This window comes from Serinus canaria, chromosome 21, assembly GCF_022539315.1.
Source record: "Serinus canaria isolate serCan28SL12 chromosome 21, serCan2020, whole genome shotgun sequence".
Lineage (NCBI taxonomy): Eukaryota > Metazoa > Chordata > Aves > Passeriformes > Fringillidae > Serinus > Serinus canaria.
The window spans coordinates 3,860,152-3,875,640 of record NC_066334.1 but is presented as its reverse complement, the minus strand read 5'-3'; the positions used below and the strand labels follow the sequence as shown (position 1 = coordinate 3,875,640).

At 45.2% G+C, this 15,489-nt stretch overlaps 2 protein-coding genes across 2 annotated transcripts; one reads left to right on the top strand and one right to left on the bottom strand.

Annotated features, from left to right (window-relative positions):
* Nucleotides 1-1,710: 1,710 nt before the first annotated feature.
* TNFRSF9 (TNF receptor superfamily member 9) lies at nt 1,711-5,561 on the bottom strand. Its single transcript, XM_030230210.2, has 7 exons — nt 5,097-5,561; nt 4,898-5,020; nt 4,538-4,675; nt 4,008-4,074; nt 3,709-3,845; nt 3,351-3,485; nt 1,711-2,016 (listed from the first exon to the last, which is right to left on the bottom strand). The coding sequence occupies exons 1-7, from the start codon at nt 5,194-5,196 to the stop codon at nt 1,892-1,894; spliced, it is 825 nt and encodes a 274-aa protein (XP_030086070.2). The 5' UTR covers nt 5,197-5,561; the 3' UTR covers nt 1,711-1,891.
* Nucleotides 5,562-6,379: 818 nt separating this feature from the next.
* On the top strand, nt 6,380-14,027 carry PARK7 (Parkinsonism associated deglycase). Its single transcript, XM_009095604.4, has 7 exons — nt 6,380-6,524; nt 8,601-8,733; nt 9,402-9,503; nt 10,147-10,206; nt 11,020-11,089; nt 12,750-12,836; nt 13,551-14,027. The coding sequence occupies exons 2-7, from the start codon at nt 8,644-8,646 to the stop codon at nt 13,709-13,711; spliced, it is 570 nt and encodes a 189-aa protein (XP_009093852.1). The 5' UTR covers nt 6,380-6,524; nt 8,601-8,643; the 3' UTR covers nt 13,712-14,027.
* The last annotated feature ends 1,462 nt before the right edge of the window (nt 14,028-15,489 follow it).

Genomic DNA, 15,489 nt, shown 5'->3' with positions numbered 1-15,489 from the left:
GTGAAATGGAAGTGTATCATCTGCACACATTTGACAACAGATGTGTCTGCCAACAAAATCTGTTTATCATTAATTCAGGCCTCAGACTCTCAAATGATAGAAGTCACAGGTAAGATTATCCACATATTTCTCTGATTGAAAGGAAGGTTGTTTCTAACATTTTATTCAGAATGTACTTTCTTTTGTGAATGACTATTTCCTGAAACAGTCCAGAACTCCAGTTTTGGTGGAAATGTGTCCTCACTGGGCACTAAGCAGATTTATTTCTGCTTCAGGTATGGTATGGACAAGGAGAATATGGGGTTTGTGCTTTTTTGTAGCATTTCAAAATACATTTCAAAATATATGCAGAATTTACTAGCAACATGTAAAACTCCAGTTGTTACCTCTTCTATTCCAAGGAGAAATCACCAGATGTTTTCAGTTACAGGATGTGTACATTAATTCTCTACCTTATGTTTGGGCTAGAAATCAATGACAAGCAGAAATATTCTTTTCATCTTGTTCTAAGATATAGTCAATGATGCACAGGTCACTCTTTGATTTATAAATAGATAGCTTTATAAATAGTTTGGTGGCTTTTCATGGGTCCTGTTCATGCCTCCAAGTTTGTGATTTTGACATAATGGTTGAAAGTACCAATAGAGAGAAGACGAGCTAGGGATAAAAAGAGAAGCTTCACAATTCAGGCTTTTTATGGCACTTATTCTCTCACTACATAAAACTTACTATTTTTTATTTATTTGTACTTAAGTTTATCAAAATGTATACGTGTGGCTTGGTGAAAATAATCTGCTATTGTAACTTGCTGAATGAAGAGATGGCTTGTCATTGTTCCGATGCAAAATAGATTTCTTTTGCACTGAAATCAGAGAGGGGAAAATCACCTTTAACCCACATACTGGTGGGTTTTAATTCTATCTTTTGAATAACATTTACTGAAGTAATAAAATATGTGAGGTTTGTAAATGGTTAAAAACAGTGTTGTGACTCAAACATGTATTTTCTTTTTTCTCAAGACCAAAGTTAACAGTATTTGATCAGAGAGACAGATACAGTGTCTGATGCTAAAATCTTTCCAACCTCAGTTACAAAAATAGTACCACAAAGATCTCACACTTACAGCTGCAATGTACATAAAGTCTACGTCACCCAAAAGATCAAAGCTGAATGATGTAGGGCTGAAGGTGGTGCAGTCCAGCTGCAAAGTTGCAGCTATTTCTAAGTTCAAGTCAACCACAGCTTCCCTCAGTGTTTCCACTGCCTCCCTCAAGCCAATATAACAGCAGATGCTGCTGTGGAGCACTTTGCAGCTCAAGATTTTCATGGCTTCTTTTCCCCTGCACGTAAGGACCTGGATCTGTTTCCAAGGGTGGTGGGATCAAATGAGCTCCATCTGCATTTGCACACAAACCCCAGGAGTGCTGGGCTTGAGCCAGACTTTGGGAGGAGCTCTGGCTCCAGACTCAGGAGGATGGCTGGCAGTAAGTGACTGTGAGTGTCACCAGTGACTCTACAATGTGCTCTCCTTTTTAGCTTCAAATGCTTTTGGAATGCATGTAAATTATGGCTCAGGTAACATTACTGAGGGACCAGAAAACTATTCTGCATTTCTGTTAGAGCTTTTAAATGCAGTATTTCTTTCTACATGTAAATCAAGAACTACTTCTCAGAAATATCCTTACGCATAGAGGAAGAAAACCAGCAAACTGTTTTGGAAGGGTTTTTATTATTTTTTTAAGAAATATTTAAAAAGTACCTTTTCCCCAGTGGCTGGGCTATTTACTGCTCTAACACTCAGGTGCTGACACCTGCTCTATTTACATAAACAGGCTCTTTTTCTGTGCTCCAAAAAAAAATTCAAACGTGGCTGACTTGGACAGTTCAATTTCTAGTTCACCAGAAGATCTCTCAATTCTGTGGATTTGCCAGGATTCTGATATTCACCTTGTTCTTCCTCAGGGAAGTGGCAGCTGCAGGCATCATCTTCCTGAACTGACTGTTCAGGTGTGTGCACTGGAGAAAAAGAACAGATTCACAGAATCCATTAGGTTGGAAAAGACCTCTGAGACCATTTAGTCCAGCCTTTGACCATCCATGCTGTAAACCAGACCAGAGCTGAGTGCCATGTCCAGTTGTTTCTTGAACACCTCCTGGGCAGCCCATTCCAATCTTTAACAACCCTTTTTGGGAAGAAACTCCTCCTCATCTCCAGCCTGAACCTCCCCTGGTGTAGGTTAAGGCTGTGTCGTCTTGTCCTGTCACTGGGAGAGAAGACTGAGCCCCATCTGGCTACAGCCACATTTCAGGGAATTATGGAAGGCAGGGTCTCCCCTGATCCTTCTTTTCTCTTGACTAAACAACCTCAGTTCCCTCAGCCTTCTAGATTCTTCCCCAGCTTTATTACCCTTCTCTGGACTCACTCCAGCACCTCAGTGTTTCTTGAAGTGAAGGACCCAGAAGTGGACAAATATCCCCTTTCTCTTTCATTTATTCAGCCATCTTATTTCACCATCCCTCAGTCACAAATGCAAGATGTCATGAAGAAAAAGATCTTCCAAGTTATTCTATAATCTGAAATTATTCCTTTACAGCATGTATCTGATAAAACTAATTTATCACCCTTTGTTTTCCCTGATTCAGCAGGGCCTCTGGTGCTCTGTTTGTCATGGCAATGAAAGGAAGACCAGCTTGAGGGAAATAGATCTTTCGACTGCTATGGTCTTCTGTATTGAGTTACACTAGAAGATCCAGACCTTATCCTTAGAACAGAGGAAAATAAGAGAAAGGGAGAGAGAACTCCCCAAAAAACTGAACAAACCAACTATAAATGACATTGAATGGAATCAGCTTCATCTTCGTGCTGAATTCTTGTTCTTGCCCAGGACTTGTGAGCTCTCAGAGGGCAGTGCTGGATTCAGGCTGACTCTGCACCTGTGTAGCAGCACACCCTGACTGATGTCCCCTCTCCTTTAGCAGCCAGAGCTCCAAGACAGTCACTGCAGGCCCTGTGTCCTCTCTGGAGCAGAGACAACTCCAAAGGGTTACTGCCACGCAGGCCAGGGATGATGCTTGGAAGTCATAAACTGAACTGACCTTTAACTGGAGCAGCTGAGTTTTTTTATCTATCACAAATAGTCCACTTGTAAGGATAAGCATGCACTTGACCTAACAGCCAAATTTTTATTGCTTTCCGCAATAAAAATTCCAAAACTGTTTCCCTTTCACTTGCTTCTGACTTACAAGACCAAAAAACCAAAGCTGTTGCAACTACACTTAAGGCACTTAACCTGGATTCCTGACTTCTGTCTAGTTTCAAAAAGAAAAATTGAAGAGCATTTTTCTCTTACTTTTCTTGAAGACAGAATGTAGTTTCTTTTTCTGCCAGACACTGAAGCAGATGCACAAAGGCAGCAGAAACACTAAGCACGACAGCCCGGCCACAGCGAGAGAAATCCTGATGGTGTCTGTCTGAACATCCTTCCCTAGGAAACAAATAACATTATCTAAGAATATTAACAGAACAAAATTCTACTGCCCTTGAACTAGCTGAAAACTTTGTCTCCCATTCTGCTCTGGATCAGTCTGCAACACTGGAAATGCATAGAAGAAAGGACTTTTGCTTTAAATGGAAGGTGAATGGGCTACAGTATGTTTAAGTAGGTCATAATTCTTTACCTCCATAAGCAATATTACACAATGACTCACCTGGCACAGTGATAGAAAATGGAATGTCAAGAGACGTTGTAGGTAGAGTAGTGACTAAAGTGGAATTAACTGAAGCATGTTTGCAAATGACATCTTTTGCTGGAGTTCCAGGCACCAGGATTTGGTTTCCAGAGCACCTGAAGGACATTTACAGCAAAATGGGGAAAAGAAAAAAAAAATTCTTAAATTCCAGCCAATTCCAGCTGTAGCATTTTAACAACATTTTTTAAAAGAAAAAAAAATTCTCAAATTCCAGCCAATTCCAGCTGTAGCATTTTAACTTTTTTTAGTTTACTTACGTTGTCCAGTTTTTACAGGAGCCACTGGGCTTATCATTAAAGGTTCCATAGCGGCAAGTCTGGCAACCTTCAACAGACAAGGACAGGTAAAATTGTACAAGGTAACATTTAAAATGCAACATATGAAACATTATTTTTGCCTGCTTGTACAATGTCAGAATTACTGCTTCATAAGCTGCTCTGATTATGCAAGGTAAGTCTTTCCCCGTCAGCCACAGACCAGTAGTACTTGGCTAAAAAAACCCAGTTGATTTGGCACAAGATGCCACAAACCGTGCCTAACTCCAGAGTTCTGTTTCTCTCATGCTGGCAGCCAAAGAGCTGCCATGCAAAGGGAACTAACTGGTGCAGGATTTGAGCTGCACTAGGGCTCAGTGTGGTGGGTTTGTCTCATCCTGAGCTTACTTCACACACCATGCAAAGAGTTTAGCGGCAGTGGCAGCTTTTATCTCGCGAGGTCCTTCCTCTATTGCTTTTGTCTGGTGCAGGAAGCAGAGTGGCTTTCAGCTGCTGGGGAAAGGTGATCCTACCGTTCCTAGTGCTCTCCTGGCCCACGCCACAGCTTCGGGTGCAGTAGGTGCAGCCATCGCCGCCGCAGCTATAGCCCTCCTTGCACGTGCATTCAGCATCACTTGTTGAGGAACAATTTTTCAAATACCGAAACAGTCCTGCAAGGGGAAAACCAGTTTTAGCTTAGAGCATGCCCAGCGTGGTGCAGCAAATGCTGCACCTTTGCTCTCACAAGAACTAGGCTGGCGGCTTCAGCGAGAAGCCCCGCAGGCACGCAGCGTTATTTGGCCAGAGGCGCGTCCCCCGCCGGGCAGGTGCCAGCCCGGGCACGTCGTTGCCACGGGAGGTCACAGCAGGGCTGGTGGCGTCGCCGCCGGTACCTTCGCACTGCCGACACATTCTGCAGCCGCCGCCTCCCGCCGCGCTGGAGAAGGTGTCGGCCGGGCAGGGCTTGCACGACGCGCCCGCTCCCCGTCCGCAGTCGGCGCTCGCTACGAACGTACCTACGGGGCGAGACACGGCGGTCACCGCGGGCCGGGACACGGCGGCCACCGCGGGTCGCCCCGGCATGGCCCTTACCCGCCGGGCAGTCAGCGCCACACGGCAGCGCAGCCGCGGGTCCCGGGCTCAGCGCCAGCGCCAGCAGCGCCGCGGGCAGCAGCGCCCGGCCCGGAGCCATGGGTCGGAGCGGGGCGGCGCGGCCGGCGGGACTGCGCGCGGGACACCCGGCACCGGCCCTTAGCCACCGCCCCCGGGGGGCCTGGCTGCGTCATCCCGGGGGCGGCGGGGAAACCCCGGCCCGGCGGGACTTTCCGGACCCTCCCAGAGGCGCGACCCCTCAGCTGTGCCGGGCAGCGCCCGCAGAGCTCTCTCAGCGATGCCGGTCAGCGATCGCCCTTTTCACCACTGGGGCTTCCCGGTGAGTGCAGCGTGGAATCCCCAGGAGGTGGAAGGCGAGAGGCGGGGCCGGCAGGCCGCAGCCGTGCCGGGGATGCTGAAAGCACATGGGCACCGCGGGGACACGCAGGGAGCGGCGGAGCGCCGCGCCCCGGCCGGCAGCGTGCGGAACTCCCGCCGGCCGGCACGGCAACGGCGAGGCCCCGCCCCCTGCGGCCCCTCGCAGCCAATCCCCGGGCCTGGTTCCGCCCCCTGCACCTCCCCGCAGCCAATCTCCAGGCGCGGTTCTGTCCCAGAGCCGGGACCGGGGCGCGGGCAGGAGCACAGACGATGAACGCTGCGGCGTTGGGTACTGAGTTAGAACTGAGAAGCGAACGTAAGGTCTGTGTGTATGTGCCGGCACACGGGCAGGCAGAGCAAGGACCAGCCCGTCCAGGGTTCTGAGCGCAGTCCGCGGTGGGCAGCACACAAAGCGCCCCGTAGCGGGAGCTGAACCGCGCATCGATCCCAGCAGAGCCCTCAGCGGTCCTTCCCTATAACCGGCTCTTCTCCCCTGGACTTGAGCTGCTCTGCCGGAGCTCTCGTGAGCCCGGAGCCAGACCGGGCCTGCCAGCACCCGCGAGCAGGCTTTTACACAGCAGGGCTCTGCAGTCCTAAAGGTCCCCGCTAACAGCTCTGTCTGTCCTTCAAAACTCCGAAACTCCTTAAAACCAAGGGCAACATCATCCCTGAGCCAAAGGCATTCCCTGTGCACCGTGAGCATGGGGAAACAAGTATCGGGCAGAAGCTTCAGGCAAAGGGTGGAGAAGAGCAAGGCTCGGTTTTGCTCGGTCCGTGCGGGGCTGCCGGAGGGGCAGGAGGGGCAGGAGCACCAGCGGCAGCAGTAGCGGCAGCAGCAGCTCGGTGTGCGGTCGCGCCGCCGTAGGAGGTGACTCTTGTCACGGTGCGGGCACCGGAGCGCTCTCTGCGTTCCCAGAGACCGTGAGAAAAGCGGAGCGAGTCGGCAGCGTGAAGGCAGCGCGGGGGAGCGGCGGGGCGAGGCCGGGGCGGAGCGCGGGCGGTGCCGGGGCCGGGGCGGAGCCTCCCAGAGCCGCCCGCGGCCCCGCTGAGGTGAGTTGTGGCCGCCGCCGCTGCGGCCGCCGCGGCCCCGGGCCGGAGAGCCCTGGCGGGCGGGGGTGTCGGTGTGGGCGGAGGGCTTGGTAGCCAGGCCGGGCGGGGTTGCGGTGCCCAGGCTGCCGCGTTGCAGGGCCCGAAGCCCCGCCGTGCCCGCGATGAGGCCTCGGTCTGGGCCCGGGCCCGGGCCCGGCCCGTGCCGTCCCTGCCGCGGGGAATGGCGCCGTGTCCCACACGCAGTGATGGAAACGTGCGGCATTTCCACCCGGGCGGGCCGAGCTGCTGCGCTTTCAGCCGCGCCCTGCCCGTGAATAGCGGGCTCTGTGGTCGGGGCACTGCAGGGTGTGATTTCTTTTAAAGCCACCCTTGTTAGGGTTTCTGATTCACCATCTCCAGAAGGGCTCGTGTACCCACACAGGGCTGTGCGTTTGGCTGAGAGGTTGGAGGCGGCCTTAGCTGGCATTGAGGAGTAAATGGGAGACTGGCATTTATTATGTGTAGGGAGATTGTTAAATGACTTCTTAAATGAAGTTGCTGTTAGGTCTGTGTAACTTAGTCCTGCCTTCTCGAAAACTGTCTTTCCGTAGTAGTGGGACAGCTATTTCCATGTGCACCCACATGAACAACAGTACTAATGCTCAAGAATTGTACAACAAATATCTGAAGGCACTATGGAGAGACTGCATTTTGCAAAACCAAGAGAAAGAGTAAAGGTTGCAGGATCAGGTGCCTGTTTTCATCTAAAGAATTAATGAAAGACAGGGATGCAAACTATGATCTAGACTATTTTTCTTCAATAAAAAGCAAGTGCAGCATTTCTGCTTGGTGGTATTCAGGTAGTTTTTTGCTAGTCTAATTCATATGAAAATTTTGCAGGATCAGTATGTACCCTCAAGCTATTAAGAAGCTCTAGGTCGTCCTGAAGTTGTTGCTAATACCTGTGATTTGGGTGTACTTGATCAGTGGGCTTTGCATGGACAGTACATAAAGCTGCCCTAAAAGTAGGATATGACACAGTGAATTATTCTGCTTGGGCTGGTTCAGCATGCTGTGGGATGTTGTGCTGTATATTACTGCATCCTAGAAATAACATTCTAAAGGAGAGAATGTTATTTATAGTAGGGAGAAAACATGAAAACATATGAAGTTGAAGCAGGGTGAGGATGACTTAATTTTATGTAGGCACCTAAATGTGCATCACATTTTATGAAGATCTCCCAGGTATTACATGCAGTTCTAGATGAAAGGTCCCTGCATAGGACAAAAATCTCTGTCTTACAGAGTAGTAACCCATGAAATGCCTCTTCACAGATGCTTTCACAGCCTTCTCTCAGACCTGTATGAGTTAGTGGGTATTTTACATGGTGTAAAATTATTTTAACTTAACCTTCAAATGGAAATTTGGCCATTCACCTCAACTTTAATTTAGAAGTTAAAAAAAAATATCTTAAGCCTGGTTTGTTCCATTTGCTAGGTCCTGTGGTCTGCTCCCCCATCACACATGTGCACATGTGTTTCATCCCCCACAAAGTTGCAAAATAACCCAGAAAATCTGTTGGTGAGATTTTGCAGGGGCACGGCTCGACTCACTGTTAAGTCACAGGAAACTCCTCATGCAGCATGGTGGGTGGAAACTAAAAACCAGACATGAGGTCAAAGCTCGTGCAAGCCCTTTTTGTAAGAGCTGGCCTGGGTAGGAGTCAATCGTCTCGGAATGAGTGAGGGTGTGCAAATTGAAAGCAGCTCTGCCACCCACCCTGAACCCCTCTTTCTGGCAGACACAGGTCATGATTCAGGTCTTGATTAGGCCAGGCTGCTGCCTCTTCTGGTGTTGATGTGCTGTGCCTCCCACTTGCCCAAGTGTCTTAATCTTTTAATATCATAATGCATTCTTTCTAAAAACCTCCTTAGTTAAACAGGATGGCTATGAGTATTGATTTAAGCCAGTGAATTTTGAGGTGGTTTAAATGAAAGAACATACGAAATTACAAGTTACTGTTCAGTTTCAGCATAAGGAAGGATTTGTACCAGGGGATTTGCCTTCTAACCATATTATCTTTTTATCCACCTCAGCCCCTTCCTTCACAACCATCTCCCTTAAAGCACCCTTCAAGACATGGCCTCCAAGAGAGCATTGGTGATTCTGGCTAAAGGGGCAGAGGAGATGGAAACTGTAATCCCCACTGATGTAATGAGAAGAGCTGGGGTGAGTATGCAGACAGTGAATAATCTTTGTGTGTGCCTGGTCAAGGGGAAATCATTGCCTCAAGTTGAGGTTCATTTCCAGGAATTCAGTGTGTGGTCTGTGAAGTAAAAATTCACCCTCATCATCTTAGTGGTTAGCAAATATTTGTGTCATGCTCCTAATGATCATGCCTCACAACTGACATTTGTTGGTAACCTTTCAAAATACAAATCTGATGTGAACTAGAGCAAATATTTCAAGTAAATCCTACTCTGTCAGTAAACACAGCTACTTCCATGTGTAGTAACTGGAAGTGCCTCCTTTGTAGGGGTCTGAATACCTCGGTACATTACAGCTCATGACATTGCTTAGCTGAATTTCAAAAGTAGCTCAAGAAAAGCTCTTTACTACAGTTCTGGCTGTTTGTTACTCTTGCAGTTGTAGTAGCACACTGTTACCTCCTTAGGAATGAAAATAATACTTTAAATAAACACCAACTTCACTTATATAGAAATGACTGAAGTAAAAATTACCTCCCATCACTTTGTCATTCCATCACTGTGCTCCCCGTTTTGGCTATCATAAGAACAAGCTCTCAGTACAGCTCTGCTTGTATTACTTTAGAACTAACATATAAGAAAAATGCCCTAAATTCTTGTTTTGTAATGATAGATTTGTTCTCCTGTTAGATCAAGGTGACTGTTGCAGGCCTGACAGGAAAAGAACCAGTGCAGTGCAGTCGAGATGTCTTCATTTGTCCTGATGCCAGTCTTGAAGATGCCAGAAAAGAGGTTGGTCATCACCCTTCTCTGATATAATGGCCAGCATAGTCTCTCTCACAGTTTCTGAGGTGAATTTGGAAAACTTGTGCATTACCTTTGGACATATGTTGCATGTTGTGTTAACTCTGTCCAGCAGTGAATTACAGAGCTGTACATCCCACTGTGCCCCCCTTCAGTGACATCCTGCCTCCTGCCCAAGTATTTGATTTTTGCAAAGGGCCAGGCACAGAGCTTCATTTTTCCAGTTAGCTGGCTTGACAAAATACTGTGATTTGGGTCAACTGAAATGTTCTGATGGGAAGCTAAATAATGTTGTAGTTAGACCTGTACAGTGAGGTTGGAGCAAAACCACATATCTTTACAACACAAGAGCTGTCACTTGCTTGCTGAAGCTTTTAAGTGCACTAGGCTTAAAAGTTCTGTGAGAGACTTAATTGATAATAGGCTTTTCCTGGAACAGGAAATAGTATTTTTTTTTGTCATAATTGGAACTGTTGTTCTGATCATAAAGTGTTATTCAGTGAAAGAAAAGGTAGATTTCTTTGCTTGCCACTTGAGTCAGCTGCAGTGGCCTTCAAACAGGATAGTGTATGTAAAAAGGGTAATGTATTTCTCAGCCTCTATTCAACAGAACAGTTTTATCTTTGTTTAGGGGCCTTATGATGTTGTGGTCCTGCCTGGAGGGAACCTTGGGGCTCAAAACTTGTCTGAGGTAAAGTTCTGGCATTTTAAAAATTCATGGGCATTCTCATGAGATGTGGGGTGGTCAGCACTTGTTTGGTAATCCTGCATATTCAGTTCAGCATCTAAAAATTCTCTTCTGAATGAATCAGTAAAGTAATTGTTAATGGTCTTAAGCCTTCTTGTGATTATATAGGTGGGACAGCTGGGTAAATTCTTGGCCATGAGCACCTAGTAAAACAGAATGAAAATGGAGAGGTGTTGTGCTTAATGGGAAGATCTCTGTTGATATTCATATGAAGATGAAACAGTTGCAAATGAAGATTTATTGCTGAGACACAAAACTGTCCAAGCCCAAGGGACTCTGCTCTCTTGCAGGATTCTGTCTCTGGGGTGGTACGAATCCTTGTGGAAGGCAGACAAACAAATTGATCTATCAGACAGGGTTTAGATGGTATAACAGAGTTTGTAAGCCATGGAGTATGAGACAAATATCCCATATAAAGCTTCTTAAGAATGATAGAGACTGTCTGGAGGTATCTTATGAATAGTGTTTTCTGTTGGTTCTGTATTTTCAAACAACTTTTTATGGCCATGGGTTAACCAGCTTTCATGTCGGTCAAGTACTTCCTTGCAGTTCCTTCTGATTTCCTTCCTCTTTCTTTCTGGGGCAAGCATGTCTTGGTTTCAGTTTCTCTCCTTAATGTTCTCATTGCCCTCTGTCCTGGGGCAGGGAGGAGAAATTCCCATTGGTTTTCTGTTTATGAAATTTCAGTGAAAACTGTTTCAACCATGCTTCAAATAACCAACTCCAAACAATGACTTGTGATGTTTCTTCATACAGTCTGCTGCTGTGAAAGACATTTTGAAGGACCAGGAAAGCAGAAAAGGCCTGATTGCTGCAATATGTGCAGGTGGGTTAACAAAGTGTCTTGTTTTCTAAAGCATTTGGATATTTTGAAGGAGCATGAAGAGTTTCCTGTCTTAGAAATCGTGTTCCTGTAATTTAGTACCAGGAATTTGTGCCTGAATATATATCTATATATATATATCTATATATCTATCTATATATATATCTATATATATCTATATAATATCTATATATCTAGATATATCTATATATATATCTATATCTAATCTATATCTATATCTATATATATATCTATATATATATATATATCTATATATATATTATATCTTTCAGCATCTGACTTTTTTGTAAATTTAATAGCAGAAAGTCTCTTAAATAATTGTGGACATTTATCCTGCAAGTTCAGGTTGTTACCTAATTCCTTCCAATCAGTTGTGCTACTGACTTTAAAGTAAAAAGTGAAATGTAGTGTGCTAGGATTTTTTTTTTAAGTGTGCGCTTATTCTGATGATCTTTCTGCAAGTGTACAGCACTGGCTGAATGTCATTGCTGTAAATTTATCTCACATAACCACTCCTGCCCTTTAGCTTCAGAAAGAAGGCCAGAAATATAGAATTACAGTCTCACTCTCCCTGAGCTGCAGCAAAAAATGGACTTGCTTTGAGGAGAGGGTTAGATATTCTGCACAGCTTGATATCCAGATCATGAACATTGTAAGATTTGTGTTTTAAAAAGCAAGGTGAAAAATTGCCAATACTGATATTGCCAATACTGCAACTGAAGGCTGGTCTAGGGAGCTGAAGCTGAGAGTGAGGAGAGAGATGATGAATGCATGAAAGGCAGTCAGAGTGTGTTCCAGGAGGGGATTTTCACTTTTGTATTTTGGTACATTGCTGGAGGGGGTTTCTGCTTTTCTTCCTCATTTAGGTGCTAGGCACAAAGAGCTGTGAACATTCCTCATCTTGGCAATGATGCTCTTCTACTGCTTTATCTGTGTCTCTTGCAGAACAATCCTAATTCACATCTGCCCAGTAGAGGCCTTTGCTTGTAAGCAGGATGATTCTTAGAGCTCATTCCAGCTGAACACAAAAGAGGTTATTTCCTGCACTAAATCCAGAATTAAACAAATGAACAGAAATGAAACTCATGTCATACAAATCCTGCCTTCAGTTTCTTTTGGGATTCCCATAAGGATTTCCTGTCTGATGACTTAGCACTTCTTGACACAAATTCTTTGCTCAATTCAGGCTAAGGAGGAAGTATGAAAAGAAAAGAGAAACTCTTGAAACCAAAAACTGAACAGTTAGTCCATGATCTGTCCAAAATACTGCTTGGCACACAACTGCAGCATGTAGAGACTTGCTCAAATGAAATCCTATCTGTTAAGTTTTAATTCAAGGTATAACAAGGTTGTAAAGTAATTGTAGGTAATTAATGTTCAGATTGAAATACAGACCTTTTGTTTCTTAATATCAAGCAGTTTTAAATAAAATGTCTGGAAGTGGGTTGTTTTTCACTCCTTCAAAGGCAGCACAGTCCTGGGTGGGACATCAGTGTGAACTGTACAGAGATAGGGCTGGCATCAGTGTTTATAAAAAATAGTCTGTGAGCTTTGACCCCTGGGGGTCCTAATGCCCAAATATCTGTTCTTGTCAGTGCAGCAGAAGGCAATTCCTCACTGGTGCAACTTTGTGTTCTTACAGGTCCTACTGCCCTTCTGGCCCATGGCATTGGGTATGGAAGCAAAGTCACAACACATCCTTTGGCCAAAGACAAAATGATGAATGGGGGTATGTTTCTGTCCAAACCCTTCTCAGATTTTTTTTTCTTTACCTGAACCTACAACTTAAAAAAGGGAAGAGCTTTTTTATCTTGCTTTCCTCTCTGAATTGATTCTATACCACCAGAAAATAGAGGGCTGCACTAACACTCTCATCCTTGGGGGCATCCTGCTGCTGCTATCATGTTAGGAGTATTTATTGCTTTATCCTCTTGAGGCTGAGCCATCTCTTGCCCCTTTGGTTCTTTGCCTCAGTGGCCCCAACAGCAAACTCTGGGAGCACCTTTCCTGCTCTCCTGTGAGTAGTGCTTTGGTTCTGGGGCAGCTGATGGCTCCACACTTCTTTCTCCAGCCTAAGGGAGGGGATGGTGACACTAGCAGGGTCATTCTGTGAGCATTAATGAGGCCTGAGGGGAGCAGATGGGTTCCCCCAATATCTTCTGCATGCATTTGGAATAAAAGAAATTTGTGTACAGCTCCACAAGAGCAGTCTGACTTCCAGAAGTAACCTCATGGGAGCTGACAGGCTGAGCGAGCACTTCTTGAGGAGCTTTTGGAATCAGAGGGGCATTCCCACATCTTGGGAATGAGCTCCCTGCGGGCCCTGAGGACAGCAGGCAGGGATGAGCTGCTCAGAGGCAGTGCTGGGGTCCTTGTGCCCTCTGTGGCACTGTGGAGGTCACAGTGCTGGACACTGACCCTGGTGCTCTTGTGTGTCCCCAAGCACACTACTCCTACTCGGAGAGCCGCGTGGAGAAGGACGGGAACATCCTCACCAGCCGTGGGCCTGGCACCAGCTTTGAGTTTGGCTTGGCCATCGTGGAAACTCTGCTGGGCAAGGAAGTGGCTGAACAGGTGAAGGCACCTCTAATACTGAAAGATTGAAATCCTGGTGTGGGAGAGGCACTAGGACAAATTTAGATAGAGAGTCTTCTCCTTTGTAGAATAACTGTAATGTGCACTGTTGTAAATACACTTTAATTGTGGGTGAAATTAGTAACTGTACTTACCTGAACTGGGATACTTTAACAAACCAAAGGTCTTCATTTCTGGAAAAAAAATGAAATTTTTTCCCCCTGTTAGCAAAAAGCTCTATCCCAAAAAAATAGCCAGCATTTAATAATCCTAATTCGTTCTTGGATGGCATTTAAAAATCACATGGAAAAATGTTTGCTGAGTAAATAAAAATAGAGCATCCCTCCTGGTGTGTTGTTCCTTTCTGTGTTCTCTCGCAACCCAGACCCATGAAACCTTTTTTACCACCATGTACTATTTAAAACAACATCTGTTTAGAGTCTCACACAGTTCTTCTGAAGTCTGAGCTGGAATGAGAAGGTGGCCAAGCACTGGAACAAGCTCCCTAGGGAGGTGGTCATGACCCCAGGCCTGCTGGCATTCATGAAGTGTTTGCACAGCTCTTCTCACAACACTTCTCCTGACTGTATGGTTTAACTTTTAGGCTGCCCTATGTGGAGTCAGGAATTGGTTTTGATGACCTTCATGAGTCTCTTCCAACTCAGGATATTCTCTGATTTCCTGACATAGATTATTAAATTGTAACCTAGAATTAGTTTAAAAATGTTCAATTTCTTGTGTGCAAATAAGGCAAATAATTAGTATTAATTTTCCAGCAGTTTTGGAATGAAATGAAAAGTGTGAGTATTCATACCTTGTCCAGCACCCCAGAGTTCCTGCAAGTTGAACATGATACCTTGAAATTTGTTTTCTGCATTCAATGATTGCAGATCCATTGAGCTCTTTGAGCAGCTAATAATTAGTATAAAGCATGAAGTTTGGATTTGGTAGAATGCCACCAGTAGCAGTGCTTGTTTCTGCTTACTAAAAATTGGAAGTTGCTACAAGCCTGGCTTAAGAGAGCCTTTGTCAGTTTGGAGGAGTTGCAGGACAGGTCTCTGGAGGAAGTACTGGAGCTGTATTCCCATGAGAATTAAGAACTTGGCATCAATTTCCATCTTTGCTACCTTCCATTCACCAAATCATTCTGGTGTTACCTGGCTCTGTCAGCAGTCATGCCTAAGGATGGCACCTCACTGGACTCTGAAGTTACCCCAGCATCTGGAGATCTGGTTCTGCATACATCTGAAGTGCATAGTCTGAACTTTAGAAAATTACTGCACAGGAGCCTTTATGATTGCTTATTTTAATGGGAAACAAGTTCATTCTCAATTACTGCATTTTCGTAATGAAATACATGGATACTTTTGCAAATTTAGAATTAAGAAATGTCTGTGTTGTTAATAACTACTGGAAGAACTGCTTCAACTCTATGCTCTGTCTCTTAATTTGTTTAGGAAATATTTCATATGTTTCTCTAGCTTTGAAATATGCTCAAGATATGCAAAAGTTGTAATCTATGTAAGATTTTACAAGTTTGTGTGGTAAATCTGCACATCTAACTGGTATTGCCATGCAAATGTAAACCAAATGATGGAAAGAGTCTTTGTCCTAGAATCTGGAATAATTACTTGCCTTGTAAATGGGCATAATTCAGAATACAGGAAAAGCTCTGCATTCCTGGGTGGCAGCACTGCTTTGTAACATTAGAAGGAAAATATTTTCATGCTTGTATTGTTTTTAGTCTTGCAGAAATATTTGAATACAAAGCATTAGCAAAGTGGCCATAAATTTGATTATAATTTTTT

What these genes read in the sequence shown, in the direction of transcription:
- TNFRSF9 (XM_030230210.2), bottom strand. Translation starts at nt 5,196, where the DNA reads ATGGCTCCGGGCCGGGCGCTGCTGCCCGCGGCGCTGCTGGCGCTGGCG. An exon ending in CCAGGAGAGCACTAGGAACG is followed by an intron (nt 4,075 to 4,537) that starts GTAGGATCACCT and finishes TGTCTGTTGAAG; the next exon opens with GTTGCCAGACTTGCCGCTAT. An exon ending in ACATTCTGTCTTCAAGAAAA is followed by an intron (nt 2,017 to 3,350) that starts GTAAGAGAAAAA and finishes CTTTTTCTCCAG; the next exon opens with TGCACACACCTGAACAGTCA.
- PARK7 (XM_009095604.4), top strand. Translation starts at nt 8,644, where the DNA reads ATGGCCTCCAAGAGAGCATTGGTGATTCTGGCTAAAGGGGCAGAGGAG. An exon ending in ATGTAATGAGAAGAGCTGGG is followed by an intron (nt 8,734 to 9,401) that starts GTGAGTATGCAG and finishes TTCTCCTGTTAG; the next exon opens with ATCAAGGTGACTGTTGCAGG. An exon ending in GGGCTCAAAACTTGTCTGAG is followed by an intron (nt 10,207 to 11,019) that starts GTAAAGTTCTGG and finishes TTCTTCATACAG; the next exon opens with TCTGCTGCTGTGAAAGACAT.